Raw genomic sequence first — 18,319 nt, 5'->3', positions numbered from 1 at the left:
ATCTCCTACAAGATAGCTTCCCCCAAGTTCTTTTCCCAGCATTTTGAACCAGGTTGGTTGAGATCCCTTCGGCTGCCAGCTTGTTCTCACAGACTGAAGGACTAACTGGGGGTTCATCTGCATCCCAGAGGTAGTTTCAAAAGTTTGTTGCCTTCTAAACCAAATAACCCTGTCTGTTGTTGTTTTTTTCCTGCAACCTCTGCAATCTATTGATTAGCATTTTGCTCAGACTGTAACTGGGGGGAGAGGCGCATTGTGAATCATATAGTACATAATTTGCAAATGACCAGTCAGAGTGAGATAATCATCTCTTTCCCACTGCTTACCAGGAGTATGTGGATCACCTTTTGGTGACTTGTCTTAACTCACAAACCTAAGGAGCATAATTTTTAGTATATATGCATAACACTTCACATATTTTCCGTACACACATCTCACAATGCTTATGATGACCAGTGTGACATTTGAAACCTTACATGACATTCTTTGGCAGACTAGTATGCAGATATCAGACTATGGGGATCGCTGAAACCCTTACGTACCCCTGTTCTCTTTGCCAGTTGGCAACAAGAGGTCCTTGGGCCACAGGAAGGGTAACAGCAAACATGGAGGTTTTAATACAAATCAGATTCACAGTAGGCAGCAAGGCAGAAGTGTTGGTTTCACAAAATAACTTGTTAAATGCTGCAGTGTCCTTTTTCCTGTTGCCAGTAGCCCATCATGCAGGAGTATAGATAATGAGCCAGTGTGTATTTGTAGTTATCATTCTGATGAGCAATTTCAAAAAGGATACAGATTTGGGCTTTGTTTCCAAGGGCGTCCTTGTTCCAGTGCATCCTTTGATAAACGAGTAGTTAGGAGCTGTTCTCTGCATCCAGCTCCTTCTGTAACCAGGCTGCTTTAGCTTTGCTGTTCTGACAGTCTTAGCTCATACACAGAAGCCAGGAGGGAGAAGTCCTTAGAGCTGATGTCATTTCAGTCCTGGTCCAATGAGGAAAGCGAAGTACAGCCTCTTTTGTGTTGCCCGGGACTATAACTGGAGCTGCAGGGCAGCACTGGGGGGTTGAGCATATAAGCACAGCATCTCTGCCCTGGGAGAAGGTAATTCATTGCTGCTGCTATCATCATCATGACTCTCCAGGTAAGAGGGAGTCTGCTGCTAGGTGAGGCAAAAAGAGGCTCAGTGCAGGAGAACATGGGATAAGGATAGGGATGTATTGTAACATCACTGGGCAATGCCCAGCCCTGGCAACACAAGACAGAGCAAGGATTATTGCATGATCTGGGCTGTCTTGCAGAACAGCAAATAATTTTTTTTTTTTAGTGTATGATGCTTAATTGGTACATGAATTTTTGCAGGGAGTAAAGGGTTGCCCCTTTGGAGTCTGTTATTTAGTTCATGAAATTTTCAGAGGGTGGATGGGCACCTGCTTTGAAGGCTGCATGCATTTTGATTGGGTATATGCATTATTTTTCTTAGTGTATGTGGTTGTAATGGCACTATAATTGGGTAAATGCCTTTGGGAGGATGCATGCATTATTGTTTGAGGGTGGGATTAATTAATGAATTAATTTAGATTGATGCAGAAATAAAAAGGGGCACCTTTCCCAGGATCTAGATTATTGGTACATACATTTTTGGGACCATGAGGGGCCAGTTAATGGTAGATACTCTATTGGGGGTTCATGCATTATTTTCTGGGGGGGGGGGTGTTGAAGGCTGCATGCATTTTTCTGGCAAAGTTCAACTGCGTATAGACTGCTGGAGGAACTAGTTGCCTTTTCTCTGAGTTGGATTTGAAGCATTGCCCCTGGTGCTGGTTTTGAGCCCTCAATCCTTGCAGCAAGGTGGAAGGAGCACTTTCCCTTTTTTTTGTCTCTATCGTGAGCAACTTAGCCAGTTTTCTCCACAGCAGTCACATTAAAATTCTCTCTCCCATTTTAAGATTTACCACCCCATTCCCAGCCTGTTCCATTGCCTTGTTCTCTGTGGGGTTGGTGTCTATTTTGTGCAGGGAGGAGCATTGTGGTGGTGTGAGTGATGCTTCCAGGGGGAGGTGATGGCAGCTCTCTCCTAATTCCTGCGTGACCCAGATGTCGGGAGTACATTGCCAGTAACTGCAGCTTCACTCCAGAGAGAGGGTTAATCTCCTCTGAGGTAGCTTGATCTCCAAGCTGCTGTGCGACTATAGTTTAACAGCACAGAGATTTGTGTGTGTCACTTCACAAACAAAACTCAGACCCTTCTCAAAGGGGCTGGGAACAGAACAGCCAAATCCCAGCTCTTGCTCCAATTTTAGTTGAAATCAGGTTTTGTTAAATGTCCAGTAGGATCTTAAATTTGTTTCTCTGTGTTTTAATTCCCCCTTGAATGTGCAAAGTTGGAGTGCCTTTTGTTGTAGACTTTTGTCAGCATTGAGATTTTAAAAACAAACACCAACACTGCGTGACATTAGCTGGGGTAAAACACTGCACATTTATTACATGATAAACCACCTCCACCAACAATGCCCCTCGTTCTATACAACGATCAGATACTCTGGCTGGGAACCATTTCAGCTCAGCGTTTAAACAGCAATAATACAATGTGGAAAAAACTTAATCATGTTCCTAAAGAGTCTCAGAATCAAGTTGGAGAGGAGTGGCAAGCAATTGAGGCTACGCAGTAGCCAAGAACTCAGTTTTGTAAACCGCGGAAACATGGCATAAACAGAGGAGAGTAACTAAATCCTTTGAGACAGTTTGCTTTACCCCGAAGAAGCCATTTAAGCTTATGTTTCTCTTCCATTTAATTTACATGATGGTGATGCAATAGTAATTTGTGCATTCAAGTATAGCCAATGGGTTTGTGTATGTGTGGTTGTGAATGTGTGTAAAGTTTACTTATGGTAGAAAATTCTACTGCTTCTAATTTGAGGACTCAGAAGGAATTTCAGTCAATACACGATTAAAATAAACTGTATTTAAGGGACACTTAATATTTTTAGATTCAAAGTTTACCTACTTTACAAGAAACTAGCTCCTACGCAACATTCCATGAACAGTGACTTATGTAGGGGTGCTGAAGAGCTAAACAATGTGTGTTTATATTAAACTTACCTGTCTGAGGCAGGTTAAGTCTTCCCTTCTATTCAGGTTTCAGAGTAGCAGCCATGTTCGTCTGTATTCACAAAAAGAAAAGGAGTACTTGTGGCACCTTAGAGACTAACAAATTTATCTGAGCATAAGCTTTCGTGAGCTACAGCTCACTACATCGGATGCATTCAGTGGAAAATACAGTGAGGAGATTTATATACACACAGAACATGACAAAATGGGTGTTATCATACACACTGTAATGAGAGCGATCACTTAAGATGAGCTAATACCAGCAGGAGAGCGGGGGCGGGGGGGAGAAAACCTTTTGTAGTGATAATCGAGGTGAGCCATTTCCAGCAGTTAACAAGAACATCTGAGGAACAGTGGGGGGGGGGAATTAACATGGGGAAATAGTTTTACTTTGTGTAATGACCCATCCACTCCCAGTCTCTATTCAAGCCTAAATTAATTGTATCCAGTTTGCAAATTAATTCCAATTCAGCAGTCTCTCGGAGTCTGTTTTTGAAGTCTTTTTGTTGTAATATTGCGACTTTTAGGTCTGTAATTGAGTGACCAGAGAGATTGAAGTATTCTCTGACTGGTTTTTGAATATTATAATTCTTGACATCTGATTTGTGTCCATTTATTCTTTTACGTAGAGACTGTCCAGTTTGACCAATGTACATGGCAGAGGGGCATTGCTGGCACACGATGGCATATATCACATTGGTAGATGTGCAAGTGAACGAGCCTCTGATAGTGTGGCTGATGTGATTAGTCCCTATGATGATGTCCCCTAAATAGAAATGTGGACACAGTTGGCAACGGGCTTTGTTGCAAGGATAGGTTCCTGGGTTAGTGGTTCTGTTGTGTGGTGTGTGGTTGCTGGTGAGTATTTGCTTCAGGTTGGGGGCCAAACTGGATACAATTAACTTAGGCTTGAATAGAGACTGGGAGTGGATGGGTCATTACACAAAGTAAAACTATTTCCCCATGTTTATTTCCCACCACCCACCCCCCACTGTTCCTCAGACGTTCTTGTTAACTGCTGGAAATGGCCCACCTTGATTATCACTACAAAAGGATTTCTCCCCTCCCCTGCCCCCCGCTCTCCTACTGGTAATAGCTCATCTTAAGTGATCACTCTCCTTACAGTGTGCATGATAACACCCATTTTTTCCTGTTCTGTGTGTATATAAATCTCCTCACTGTATTTTCCACTGAATGCATCCGATGTAGTGAGCTGTAGCTCACGAAAGCTTATGCTCAAATAAATTGGTTAGTCTCTAAGGTGCCACAAGTACTCCTTTCCCTTCTATTCAGTTCTTATTGCAGATGGGAATGCATTTTGCATACATCATGATATGCTATTCCTGTAATATCTATTTTTACATTTGCATATGCAGCCCACTAAACTAGGATTATATGCAGTATAAGATCATTTAGAGGTGTATTAACTTAATTTCACAAATTAATTTTGATGTTCCCTCTCCTCTGACAGTCTGATTCCAAGCGCAATCTCACTGCACTGTGAGGGCCTGATCCAAAGCCCATTCAAGTTAATGACACTGCTGGGTATGCTATAAGAACCTAGATAGAACATTTTCATTTGTTTGTCCTAGTAACTAAATATGACAATTCAGTTGATGTGTTATCATTGGTGTGTACTTTTGTCTGATTTGTAACAGATAAATGCTATTTTTATTTTTAAGTGCTTAGATGGTGCTCAGAGATGTCTGTGATGGGGGACATATAAGTACATTCTGAGAGTTTTGCCCCAGTGCTTTGAATCCCATACATATTTGTGTCTGTGGGGTCTTTTAGTTTTTTGGCGCATGTTTTTTTAAAAACAGATTTTTATCCTTAAAAGGAATATGCTTGCTGTTTAGGCCCTCAGATTTACTTCCTTAAAGACAGGTAAATTCCCTTGGGAATGTCGTTTTTATATATTTAGACCAAAATTTTCAAATTTAGCTGCTTACAAGTAGTGTCTTTGATTTTTCAGAGGTGCTGAGCCCGCATATTTATTTCTGGCCTTATTTTAGATCCAGTTATATGGTGGTTGCATGCTGCAATTTTTCTACACTTGTCATGTAATGTGTAAATGTTAATATTTTAAAAATATATTTAGTATTGGTGTCTATGCTTTGTAGGAATGATGTTTAGTTACATGTGTGAAAAACTCTTTTTGTGAATCCTGAAAAACTTTGCATTACAACAGTCTGCTGCTGCGCTGTGTAGAGAACCACCTGAGCATATCCCACTTACTCTCAAACAGGAGGTGCTTGGCAGTGTGGCCTAACTGATAGCACAATGGATTGGGACTCCAGCAATGTGGTTGTGTTCTCAGCTCTGCTGCTGGCCTTCTAGCTGACCTCAGGCATGTCAATTCACTCCTCTGTGCCTGCTTCCCCATCTGTAGAATGGGGGTAATTATATTTACCTTCTTTGTAAAACACTTTGAGAAGTGGAGATGCAAAGAACTAGATATTATCTGACTAGACCTGTAATCTGTACTTGTTTGATCATTTAATATGTGTTTGCATTGCTCTGACAGAAGAATGGAGAACAACATTAAAAAAAAGAGAAAGAAATAAAAGCCCCAAGCCTATCAAGAAAAAGATTAGCTGTCAAATACAGAAGTATTATGAATTACTTTCTCACAGTGAAATATTACGAAATGTACTGAGCATCTTGAGTAATATAATAAATGATTATGGCTAATAACTAGTATACTCTTTTCTACCATAGATTTTCCCATTGCTAACATTTAGGGAAGATGCAGGTTGGCACAGGACCGTCAGCTCAGTCAAAAAGGGTTTATATTGTACTTGAGGTCCCCCCCCCCTTTTTTTTTTATGAAGAGAAACTATCAAACCTGTCACTTCTGGATAAAGAAAAGATAACTTATTTATCTTATCCGTGTGCCAAATTTGAAATTATGTGTTTGTTTTTATAGCACTAGGAACAAGCAGTTGTCATAGAATATCAGGGCTGGAAGGGACTTCAGGAGGTCAGCTAATCCATCCCCCTGCTCAAAGCAGATCCCCTAAATGGCCCCCTCAAGGATTGAGCTCACAATCCTGGGTTTAGAAGGCCAGTGCTCAAACCACTGAGCTATCCCTCCCTCCTTGTAGTGCCTGGGTAGCTTGCACATTAACCTAGCAACTGATTCTAAGGCCGAGTACGCTTACAATCTGTGCTGCAAGCTTTTTGAAGTTCTGCCAGCCAGCGTAGGAAATTGTGCTGTCTAAGCACTTAAAAAGAAGGAGCTAGTTCAGTTGTGTTTTGTTGTACCATTTCTTGCCTCTGCTTAATCTGCTGATCAGCAGCTTCAGTATTCAGAGAAAAACTTAATAACACAAAATCTCCGTCCTTTGCCCCCTATAAATGCTGTGAAGCAGCTGGGCCATGGTTAAAAAAAAAATAATTAAGACTATCTTCATCCCTGGCAAAACTCCAACGACTTCACAAAAGATGAATTTGTTCCATGGTGCGCATTGTTCAAATCTGATCAGCAAGTATGAGATTTTTTAAAGTCTTAGTACTTGCTGACCAGTATTAGAATCTAAAGAATTCTTTTGTCCCTTCTTTGCTTAAATTCAGTATAGATTATTATTACCTGATTAAATCTAGCTTCAACAATAGTTACTTGTTTCATTTTAACATGGACAAATAAGTCAGATCTTGGAAAGGATATAGGTGAAATAACTTTTGCATTATGTGGTAAATACTACGGCCATTTGTCCTGATCTAATACGTTAAACTGCCTTAAAATACATTTAAAACTTGTATCCGTGATTAGTACATGTACCACAATGGCATCATGGGATTAAAGTTGGTACAGTGATTTGAATGAGTAATGTGCTGTATAATGTATTAGTATTTAATTTAAATCAGGTGAGGCATTACATAACTGGAGATGCTTCTAGCTGCACTTTGATGCTTGCATTCTAAAGCCTCTTAGAAGACATGTAAATGCTACTACTGTACTGTTCCCCCCTTCATTTCCGATGACACTACATGAGTCGTTGTTGTAGTACTTGGCCCGTCCCTGTAAAAATTCAGTAAAAATCAGTTTATAGACTGACAGTTCTGAATTAAAGAATTTTGGGGCCGTGTGCACTGTGGAAATTGGGGGCCTCTTCCCCATCCTCCCTGTCATGATGGAGGGGCAGGCAGGCCAAACCTGACCAGCACTGCAACTCCACACGCCAGGGCACAACACCAATCACTCAAATGTGGGCCAGCCACCCTCCATCATGAAGGAGGGGTGTCAGGGCCAAACCTGAGTGGTGCTGTGATCCCATGTGCTAGGTAGCAATGCCTGCCACCCACCCAAATCAAGGGGTTAGGAGGCCCCCTTAAAATGGGAGCCCTGTGCAAGTGCACATTGGTTAATCTGGATCTGCATATTGGGACTTACTGTGTAATAAAGAATAGTCAAAGTACTAGAATCTCAGTTAAATTAAACTGATTTTTTTTTTTTTTTTAAGAAAAATTCCCCAAATCTCCTTGGTGCTATCCAGACATACAGTGACATGCAGGGCTTGTTCCAAAGAGTTTAGTGCTTTAAAATAATCCGTATATTTTCAGATTCCAGACAAATCTTCTCTTTCTGTTAGTGAGAATACTAGGCAATGGCTTTTAAACTGCAAACCCACCTGCCACATACAGAGCAGAGATTCTTCCTTACTTCACCCTTCAATCAGGCAGGAAGCCACCTGTCTCACCATTATGTAGGTAACCTCTACGGTCAAGATCGATGCACTGTGGTGCCACCATCCATTATCAGAATGTCCATGATGGAAACCTCTCTGTAACCTGTTCACCATTCCAATATGGGTCATATTTCCTCCCTCCAATTATAGATCATAGATCAAATTTATATTAATCTACAGGTTTCAGAGTAGCAGCATGTTAGTCTGTATTCGCAAAAAGAAAAGGAGTACTTGTGGCACCTTAGAGACTAACCAATTTATTTGAGCATAAGCTTTCGTGAGCTACAGCACTAAAGCTTATGCTCAAATAAATTTGTTAGTCTCTAAGGAGCCACAAGTACTACTACTTTTCTTTTTATTAATCTACAGTATACATCGTGGCTCCATCCCTTTACAGTATGCTTCATACACCTTCCTAATACAGCCCTGGTATAAGCGTCCAGGGTAGGTAGTGTTGGCTATACAACAACCACCCTCTCATTTATTTATATATGTGCAACAGGACAGATGTAAATCTCTTTCATGAGGCAGCTGGTGCGGAGGGTGTCTCACCCCAGTTGATCAGGAAAGGATGGGTAGAGATAAGGTTAGTCATGGAAAAATAATTGAGAATTTCTTCAGTTTTATTTAACTTATTAAGTCTGGGTGTATTTTAATTAGGTTGGGCCTGAGATTTTTTTTTAATTGATACTAAATCATTAAGATGCTAATGTAGCTTCTGTTTTTAAATAGTAACTTTCATGAGACCTCAAAGGTGTGACCCACAAGTTCTACCAGTATTACTGGGTCTGGATGCAGAGTCCAACAGAAATTGTAGTTTGTCTTCAAAGGCAAGCACCAGGGAAATTCAGCCTGCAACCCACATGAAAGCTACATTTGAGACCCTACAGTGGGTACAAGTTCTGACACTGGAGCATATAATAACTAGAGTGATCCTACTTACTCCAGATTGTGCACTTAAATTATAGGACCGATAGTAATGTAGATTATAACTTTCACGTGGTTGTCCTGATGAAAGTTTTGAGCTCATCTTGGCTGCTGGTCAGAATTGAGGCTTAATTATGCTTAAAAAAACCAAACAAAACCCCCAAACACCTGATAAAAACTTAGAAGGAAGATTCTTTATGAAATATTCAGCAACTCCACCCCGAGAGCTGAGAAAGCTGGCACTTTACTTGTTTTGCCGAAAGACTAGAAAAGTAATCTTACCTGGTGTTTCTAAACATGACCTCCCTCCCCTCCTAGCCTCCACCCCCACACCTTTGCCTAACAAAATGTTCATACTTGCTTTATACCTCATGTGACGGTATAGACTGTCACACCTCATAAATAAACAAAAAAGCCATAAGTACATTTTTCCCACTTTGCAGGTCACTTTTAATTCTTAATCAAGCCATAGTCAACTTAAAGCAGTTTTCATGGTCAATTTAACTCCCTTGAGGACACTCAATTTACAGTGTTCAATTAACAATCAGAATATACTGAAAAGCAACACATATTTAGCTTTGACAGTGAGAAAAGATCCCATGATATAATTATTTTAACACTAGAAATACAGGTTTCTTGTGTATTCTGGAGCCTGATGAGGCTGTATTTGGAGACATAATTTTTGATGTGCCCAAGTTAGGTATAGCATACTCCGCTAACTTATTATTCTAAGAAAACCATGAACTTTCCCTTCACCACAACTGATGCCACCAAAATAAAATCTGTTTACTTGGTGCACTTTCACATTAAATAAATCACTGAGTTAAAATATATAAATCATTTCACTCCCAGCTGATACAGAATTTAATGCAGTAACTCTACAAAAATCACATTCTGTGTAGCACAGTTCAGGGCAACCGCATTCCTCCCATGTGGTCCATCAAGGCCACCCACTCTAGAAACCCAGCTCCCTTGATGTTATCTCTCTTGGGCAAAGTCCAATATCTCTCTCCCTCCTGAGTGGGGTTTTTTGAGACTGCACAGTTCCCTGCCTAAATTGTGAGTTCCTCAGCAAGCCAGACTACCTGAACAAGCCAACATCTGTGCCTTGCTTTCTCTCCAAAGACTATGAAAAGATGTAATTGCCCTCAGTTAGAAGTTACCACATAGCTCTTTATAAGCAAGCACATTAATTCTTAAGGTGAAAGCATTACATAGAAAACATTTAAAACATTAAAAGAACCTACATGCATGCTAATAAACTTACCAGGGATCACATCCAGCTCCAACAAGAGCTCTGGTAGGAATCAGTCTTTCAAATCCCACAAAGGGATTTTGTGTGTGTGTGTGTGTGTGTGTGGTTACAAGTTCATAACAGCCTCAGCTCAGAAGTAGCACCTGCATGAATAGGTTAGTCTTTCCTTTACAGAGCTTGGGCCTTTGATCTTGAGACTCCAGGAACAGGTAATCAGCAGACTGTGGTCCTCTCCTCAGGATGTAGCTTGAAAGGGGTGGGGTTTTGCATTCAGCTCCCTCTAGAGATTTCCCAGGCAAACCAATTGACGCCCTTTGTTCCAAAAGTCCACTCTTGTCTGGAACATTGTTCAGTACAGTCCTCTGAAGTTCATAAAACTTCCCAGTGTTCAAATCCCATGTTCCCCCTAAAGAAAGGTTACATACAATCCTGGCCCACAGTAATACATAACCTTTACATTTAGTACACTCGACTCCAAAGACACTTAAACTTAATTCAACAAGGTTTTTCAATGATATTGCAGGAAATTGCTATATCTGTCACACTGTGTCCAATTAACACTCTTCAAAGTTGCAAGCAAACTAGTGGCAGCTGGACTCTAGTTAATCATTAACATTGTAGTTGGGACAGAAGGAAGTCCATTATTATGTTTAAGAAACCCACATAACAATTGTAGTTGCTGTACCTAAAATAGAAATGTTTTGCAATCCTAACCTGAGTGGGTGTTTCCTGTGTCAGTTACTATGCAGCTGGTTCTGCAGTGTGCTGGCGGGGGTGCTTTATAATCCTCTGATGGCTTATTGAGTCAGTCCCAAGCATCTTGTTGAACTATACAATTGTTTGTTAACATTCTGTGCTATTGAGATTCATTTCCCGTATTAATACCAAGGAAGATACCCTCTAGAGAGGGCTCCCTTAACTGCATTTTAAAGGGACATGCGGCCTGTATTATGGAGCAGGCCAGACTAGACGATCACATTGGTTCCTTCTGCCCTTAAAATCTGTGAACTGCAATGTAAAGAGACACTCAGTGTGAGATTTATTTAATTACTATTTCAACAGAATTAATCTCTCTTTTAGCACACACACTAAATAGCACATCATGAATTTTAAAAACATTACTTTGAAAAACAATTGTAAGGACCAAAGAGCAGCACAAACAGATAAGCTCTTCCTGTTGTAGCAATCTTAGGGGTTACTTGTAACAACAGCAGGATGGATATTTTTTTTTCAAGTTAACTATTACAGTACATTTAAATAATTTCATAGCAATATAAATACACCAACCAAAAGGGAAAACTGTGATTTAAATGCATGTATTAGATAGTGTGCAAAATATTGTATAAATGAAAATAACTATTTCTTACAGAAATAAATGTGAATGTGAGTAGTCAAATCATCATGTAACTGTGCCCCTAATGCATCCTTGTGTTCAGCCCCTCCACATTATTGTAATCATCTCTGTGAAAAATATGCCTGGTGAGATATCATTTAAAAACTAGTAACACACTGATCATTAAGTTTCTTGTGTAATGTTGTACAACATGTATATTAAGCATTATGACCATAAGCTGAAATTATGACTAAAGTGTGTTTACCAGGCAAGTCTGGGGAGTGGATAAACCTTTTTCTCAAAAACAAGAGATGCCTGTAGTCAGGGGTGGTCAAAGTTGATTTGCAATCACATATCAAGGGGCTATTCTTTGGCAAATGGCGGGAGGGTGCAGAACAAATTGATCTGCATTTTAGCAAACAACAGCATGGCACCTCGTGCACCATGAGAGTTCATGTCTCCTTCTTTGCATCTGGAATGAACTTTATCTAGGGGTAACCCTCAAGAAAATGCATTTCAAAGGGTAGCCTATAAAAGGAGGGGCAAAACATCCTAATTCTTTTCTCTTTCACCTAAGACGACAAAGGAGCCAGCCCTTTGACTTGGGGTGGAGGGGGGGAAGCCTGACCTGGGAATTTGGTCAGCCATGTTCTGGGAACATATGGTAAGGATGTTACCTTGAGCCAAGCATAGCTTGTTAAGTTTTAGCTACTAGAAAGCATTTTCTCTTTGTTTTTCTTGTAACCATTTCTGAATTTATTACCTTATAGTTGTCCTCACTTAAAAATCTCTCTCTTTGTAGTTAAATAAACTTGGTTTTTTTTAAATCTAATCCAGTATTGTGTTTGAACTGTTTAGTAATACCAATTAAAGTAACAAATTGTGGAATATTAACTCTTTACAAGAGCAACTAACCTTATTTTGTCTGATTGGTCCAGTACAGGGCTAAACATTTCAGAACATACATTTTGGGGAAATTCAGGGCTGGGGAGAGTGTGGAGTCACCTTGCCAGTGGTTAACCAAGGCGGATGGAGACCAGTGGAAGTCTGTGGTATTGCCAGCAGGCTCCTGTATCCAAAGCACTGGACCAGGGCTATCCAAGACATAGACATTAAGTGCATGCTTGTTGCTGGCTGTGGGTGTCCAAGGCAGAGAGCCACAGTGGTAAGGCATTGTAAGGTACTCAGGGTTACAGGGTAAAAGGTGACACCAACTCTTCACCAGTCTGGATTGCCCCTCAGAACTTCACAGTAACTTAGTGATGGCAGGCTGAGAGTTTGTTTCAGTTCCAAACACGTATCCGGGACATCCGACTTGGCTGAACACTGCCTTACCATTGTTTCTTAACATCTAAAAATCTCAATCTGCTGGCCAGTCTTTGGTCAGGTTATTGTCCTTTTTTAGGTAGAAATCTGTTTGGAAACTTTAGTTGCTGTTATATAGTTAAGAACATAAAAATGGCCATAGTGGGACAGCCCAATGGTCCATTTATCCCAGTATCTGTCTAGCACGGTTGGCCGGTGCCAGATACTTCAAAGGGAATGAACAGAGCAATTATCAAGAGATCCATTCCTTGTCCTGCAGTCCCAGCTTCTGGCCATTGCAGGTGAGGGACATCCAGAGCATGGATTGCATCCCTGGCCATCTTGGCTAATAGCCATTGATGAACCTACCCTCCATGAATTTATCTAATTCTTTTTTGAACCCAGTTATGGTTTTGGCCTTCACAACATTCCATGGCAATGAGTTCCACAGGTTGACTTTGCATTGTGTGCAGAAATACTTCTTTTTGTTTGTTTTAAACCTGCTGCCCATTAATTTAATCAAGTAACACCCTAGTTCTTGTGTTATGTGAAGGGGTAAATAACACTGCCTTATTTACTTTCCCCACACTATCCATGATTTTATAGACTTCTATCACATACCCTCCCCCCTCTGTTGGCTCTCTTCTCAACTGAACAGTTCCAGTCTTTTTAATTCCTTCTTGTATAGAAGGTGTAGGCATATTATGGATATAGAGATATACAGATATTTTCTGCTTTATTATCTCTCTCTTTCCTAATGGGTACTAACATGCTAGCTTTTTTAACTGCCACTTCACATTGAGTGGATGTTTTCAGAGAACTATCCAAGATGATGCTGAGATCTCTGTCTTTAGTGGTAACAACTAAGTTAGACCCTTGTTGTTTTGTATGTATAGTTGGGATTATGTTTTTCAATGTGCATTACTTTGCATTTATCAACAATGAATTTCATCTGCCATTTTGTTCCCCAGTCACCCAGTTTTCTGAGAACCCATTCTAACTCTTTGCAGTCAACTTTGGATTTAACTATCTTGAGTAGTTTTGTATCATCTGCAAATTTTACCTAACTGTGAACAATGTCAGAACAAGCATGTCTCAATTAACATTTTAAAGAGGGCTGGAATAACAAGGGTTGATGTCACTGGTCCACATGGTAGTTCAGCAGAAGCTATCAGTGAGTCTGTTGTGTCCACTTTTTTATCCTTTTAGGAGAGTTAGGGTAGAATGTTCAACCTCTGCAAAGCACTTGAAGATTAGATGTCAAAAAACCCTTTTCATGGAGATTTGTGTCTAAATTTACAAGTAAATTAAATGCACTGACCCAACCTGCTCCCTACTGGGTATGAAACCATAACTTCAAATCAGAAGTTTGCACAGCTACACACCCCAGGGTTAAAACCGCATCTCTGACTGCTCCTGCCTGTGTGACCTAGTCAGATTTTTTCCAGTGTCCTGGCCAGCCTCTTCCACATCCAGTTGGCATTATCCTTCCCAATCACCTTGTTTTATTACCATTTACATCTCTAGCTAGCAGAGTTCCTGGGCTTGGCCACGCAGATGCTTTTACTTCTAGTTAAAAAAGAGTAGAACCCCCCCAGATAATCAAAGTACCATGCTACCCAGTGTAGATTAGTGCTCAGGTGCAGCCTGAGCCCTCGGACCCTCCCACCTCACAGGGTGCTAGAGCGCAGGCTCCAGCCTGTGCCTGAACTTCTACATTGTAATTGAACAGCCCCTTAACCATAAGCCCAAGTCAGCCGTGGGTTTTTAATAGCAGTGTAGATATACCCTAAGTTTGTCTCACCTGCAGACTCCTCAAAACTGTCTTCTAGGTACCAGCTAAGATGATCTCCGCCCTCTTGGAGTCCATCCATCCATTTCCAGAAAAAATCAAACGTTCTTTCCACCTCAGGCAGCAGCAATTAACTCACTAGGTGGAAAGGGGCCAGGCCTCTGTGGATAAACACTGCAATGCAGCTACCTAACTGTCCTTGCATACTTCTACATGGCGTTACTGCCTGAATGCGCTAGCATCAGCTGATGCATCGTTAAGTTGATGAGCGCTCAGTTTTGTGATCGCATGATGGGTCCTTTGAAAGGAAAGAATAGGACAAGAATGCAGCCTCTCATTAATTCTTTTCCATTTCCCTAACCCTCATTTTTTAGCCACAGTAATCTGTGTTTCTTTTACTCCTTGTTCACGGGGGGACTGCAGTACAGAACACTCAAGTAGGTGACAGTAAAAGCACAAAACATCAGAAGTTGCTCCTTAGTTGTTTATTTCTGGGGCCTGTTCCAGCCAGTACAGTCACTCGCCCAGGATGGTTTCAGGGTTAAGACACAGATATGTGCTAGGATGTGTTCTAAAGTATGGGGGTGGGGCTGACTTCTCCCCTTGCAAGGGAAGTTCTCACCTGAATCATAAGAGCTCATAACCAGTATGGCGAGGCTGTTTGCATCCTGCTTGGGTAGAATGCAAAGGCAATTCCCCAATCCCTGCTGATGAGACCAAGCCACAGAAGTCAAATTGACAGCTAAAGGAACACTGTGTGACTTTACTGAATACATAGCATATTATAGCACAAACTTGTAGGGAATACATTTTAATTTACAAATACTAAACATATGTATAACATACACCCTAGTGTTTTACAATGTCATTCTTGCAAATATAGCAAACTTTGGATGAAACTTTCAAAAAAAAATGCATGTAGTAATTTTGCATTGTTATGTAGAGTTATGTATTTGCTTTACAAATAATTGAAACTAACAGATTGTGAATTACATTATCTGGACTTCGGGGCTAACCCAGTGCAAAGGACCGGAAGCTCTGAAGTCACAGAAAAATATGTAGGTGGTTTTGGAAAAGGGTAGAGAACTCTGAACTAAGGACTTGCCTGGGACCAGTAACATAGGGACAGATAGCAGCTAGCTCAGTGTGGTTAAGGTGGAAAGAGACTTTCAAACCCAGATCGCCCCCTTTGTGTTTATGTAATGGATTAGCCCCCCCATATACAGTTTCATCACCACTGCCACGCACGCACACACAGTTGCACTGGCAGCAAAGAATTGAAAACAAAGTGGGAGTGTACTCAGCATCTTTTCAAAGGGCTTTACAGCTCCAGGAACTACTTTGTGGGTGCAGTTCACATAAGCAGGGAGTATAATAGGTCTGAGGAGGCTAAGCCTCCCCTGGTGCAGCCGCTGCTGCTCTGCAACCGGATGCCTGGACCATGGTGGCCCCATCTGTGCTCCGCCTCTTCCTGTCCCTGCTCTGCCTCATCCTAGAGGCCCCAACCGCCCGCCACTGCCTGGCTGAGTCCCTCCTCTCCTGCACTCCACCCCCCCACTAGGCCCCGCTGCTCACCACATCCCTGTGGGCAGTGGGGGCCTTGCGGTGGAGGGGGAGCATGGAGAAGAGGAGGGACACGGGGAGCAGCGGGGGGGGGGGAGAAGAGGAGAAGGCAGCGATCAGCGGCAGAGGGAGCTGAGTGGGGAGGGGGCCATGCGGGGTTGGGACCTGGAGCAGAGCAGGGATGGAGTGTTGGGTGGGGCCGTGGGTGGAAGCGGAAGCTAGCCTACCCCAGGGGAAATTTCAGCTGCCACCCATGGTAGTTCCTCTGCATCCCTGCCCTCAACTCAGACTCTGGATATGAAAGACCTGTAGTTCATAGAATTTATAAGCAGCTTGCATGATCATACCTGTGACATTCCATTACACCAATCAGGCTGTATATGGTTCCAATTATTTAGCTGTAAAAAATATATGTATTCTCTTTTGGGAGGAGAGGGTTGGCTTCTTTTAACAGTATTGATTTATCAGCCAAGTTGGCCAAAATTCTGGCCAACTGTAATTTGATTAGGGAAGTACTGAGAGGCATTTACCTTTACATATCACTGATGACAGGGAAGCAATTAGTACATTTATGAGGATGCTACAAAGCCTAAAGCACACAACATAGGAGTTAAAATGTCTAATACTCCATTGTTTGATTCTCCCTCCCTTCTCTTCAGGCTGATTTTGACAGTGCTGCAGAAGATGTAAAAAAATTAAAAACGAGGCCAAGCGATGATGAGCTGAAGGAACTATATGGACTCTACAAACAGTCTACTGTTGGAGACATTGATACTGGTACTTTATATATATATATATAGTGTGTGTGTGTGTGTGTGTGTGTGTGTGTGTGTGCGCGCGTAACCCCCACCACCACCACGACACACACATTTAATTCTGTAAATTTACTACAACTAAACAGTCTTTAGGTAAAATGGTACAATAACCAACAAATGTTTGTGGGGGTTTTTTTTTTGTTTTTGGCAGAGTGTCCAGGAATGCTAGATCTGAAAGCCAAAGCCAAATGGGAAGCATGGAACCTTAAAAAAGGTGTTTTTACCATTAAGTTTACACTAAGTAATCGATGTTCTAGAATACCAAATAAGGAAAGGTAATGACTACTGTTTTCCTTTGCAGGTTTATCAAAGGAGGACGCCATGACTGCCTATATTTCTAAAGCAAGAGAGATGATAGAAAAATATGGGATCTAAAATACTCCACAATAATTCCCCTAAATAATTCATTAACTTTTCAGTAGCTAATGAACTAACTCTTTTGAGGAAAAAAATACAATACTAACATTTTTGTGTTTTGTTTGACACTAAGATTTACCAACATGAGCTATTTACCTACAAGGGAGTATTTACACATGCACTGTACTTCTTCAGACACTAACTGTACTTATTTGAAATAAATTTTTACCTACAAGATTTATTTAGGGTTTTAAACACTCTTCTTTTTCCCTTTTTTTTTTTTTTGAGGAGGCAGAAAGATCACATTCCTCCTCCTATCCAGCCAAAGTAAATTCTGAAGACAAAACTACTTACCTGTCTTTTTTCCCCAAAAGATGTAATGGGATACAGGGGGATTTAAAAAGAAAGAAAAAGAAGAGTAGTTTTTAAGACAGCTGGGTCAGGCTAATGAGGTCTCAAAGAGTACAGACTTAAAGGAAACATTAGTTACTTCCTGAATCCAATAATGGATAAAAATATTTGCACAAATATATCTCCCTTCTGTTACAGGGATAGAAATGCTGGTGTAGAAAAACTATGGTAAAGGCAGAGGGAAGCCACTGAAGCCCGACTTACTACGTTTGCAATGCTTTTAGCCTACCATCTTCCCACCAGCCCCAAACTAACTACCACAGGGAAGCAAATTAATGTACTGGCTGTTTACTTTTAAGAATCAGAATTTTCCTAAGTATTGTCATAAATTATATCTTGGAAAAACCTTTGGCTGTAGAATTCACCAATCAACTGTTAGCCCTATTGCTACAGAAAGTTGCTTACCTTGCCATTGTGGTAGTTGTAAAGATGTATAGAAAATATTCCTTATTATTTACTGCTTTGGACTAATCTTTGACCCCCTCCCAACAAAATAAAGACAAATACTCAGAGATCAGCAGTTTCTATACATTTTGTCATGTGGTCTGCCATGAACATTTCATTAGCAGGGTCCAGCAGATAAAAGTGTCCTCCAGGAAGCTTGTGAATAGTGGTATCTCCACTTGTTACATCCTTCCATGCTGAAAGAGAAATAAATATGTAAAGCTTGAGAGAAATACCAGCTTGTGTAATTGTTTTACGTAACTTGTTTCAAGATTAATGAAATCTTTCTAATTCCTTATGAATCATTCTGCATATACT

The 18,319-nt window shown here is 40.9% G+C and overlaps 2 protein-coding genes across 2 annotated transcripts in view; one reads left to right on the top strand and one right to left on the bottom strand.

The window, feature by feature from the left end:
- Nucleotides 1–985: 985 nt before the first annotated feature.
- On the top strand, nt 986–17,453 carry ACBD7 (acyl-CoA binding domain containing 7). Its single transcript, XM_074945993.1, has 4 exons — nt 986–1,141; nt 16,634–16,751; nt 16,941–17,003; nt 17,091–17,453. Exons 1-4 carry the CDS (start codon nt 1,130–1,132, stop codon nt 17,162–17,164), a joined length of 267 nt encoding a protein of 88 aa, XP_074802094.1. The 5' UTR covers nt 986–1,129; the 3' UTR covers nt 17,165–17,453.
- OLAH (oleoyl-ACP hydrolase) overlaps nt 17,394–18,319 on the bottom strand; it is a 114,928-nt gene continuing 114,002 nt past the window's right edge. Inside the window, exon 13 of the mRNA XM_074945989.1 lies at nt 17,394–18,198. Coding sequence (XP_074802090.1) covers nt 18,065–18,198 — 134 coding nt within the window. The 3' untranslated portion in view covers nt 17,394–18,064. The remainder of the gene's footprint in view (nt 18,199–18,319) is intronic.

The sequence above is a fragment of the Natator depressus genome, chromosome 2, assembly GCF_965152275.1.
Source record: "Natator depressus isolate rNatDep1 chromosome 2, rNatDep2.hap1, whole genome shotgun sequence".
Taxonomy (NCBI): domain Eukaryota; kingdom Metazoa; phylum Chordata; order Testudines; family Cheloniidae; genus Natator; species Natator depressus.
The sequence above is the reverse complement of the archived record's forward strand: the minus strand, read 5'-3'. Positions and strand labels throughout refer to the sequence as shown.

What these genes read in the sequence shown, in the direction of transcription:
- ACBD7 (XM_074945993.1), top strand. An exon ending in TGTTGGAGACATTGATACTG is followed by an intron (nt 16,752 to 16,940) that starts GTACTTTATATA and finishes TGTTTTTGGCAG; the next exon opens with AGTGTCCAGGAATGCTAGAT. An exon ending in AGCATGGAACCTTAAAAAAG is followed by an intron (nt 17,004 to 17,090) that starts GTGTTTTTACCA and finishes TTTCCTTTGCAG; the next exon opens with GTTTATCAAAGGAGGACGCC.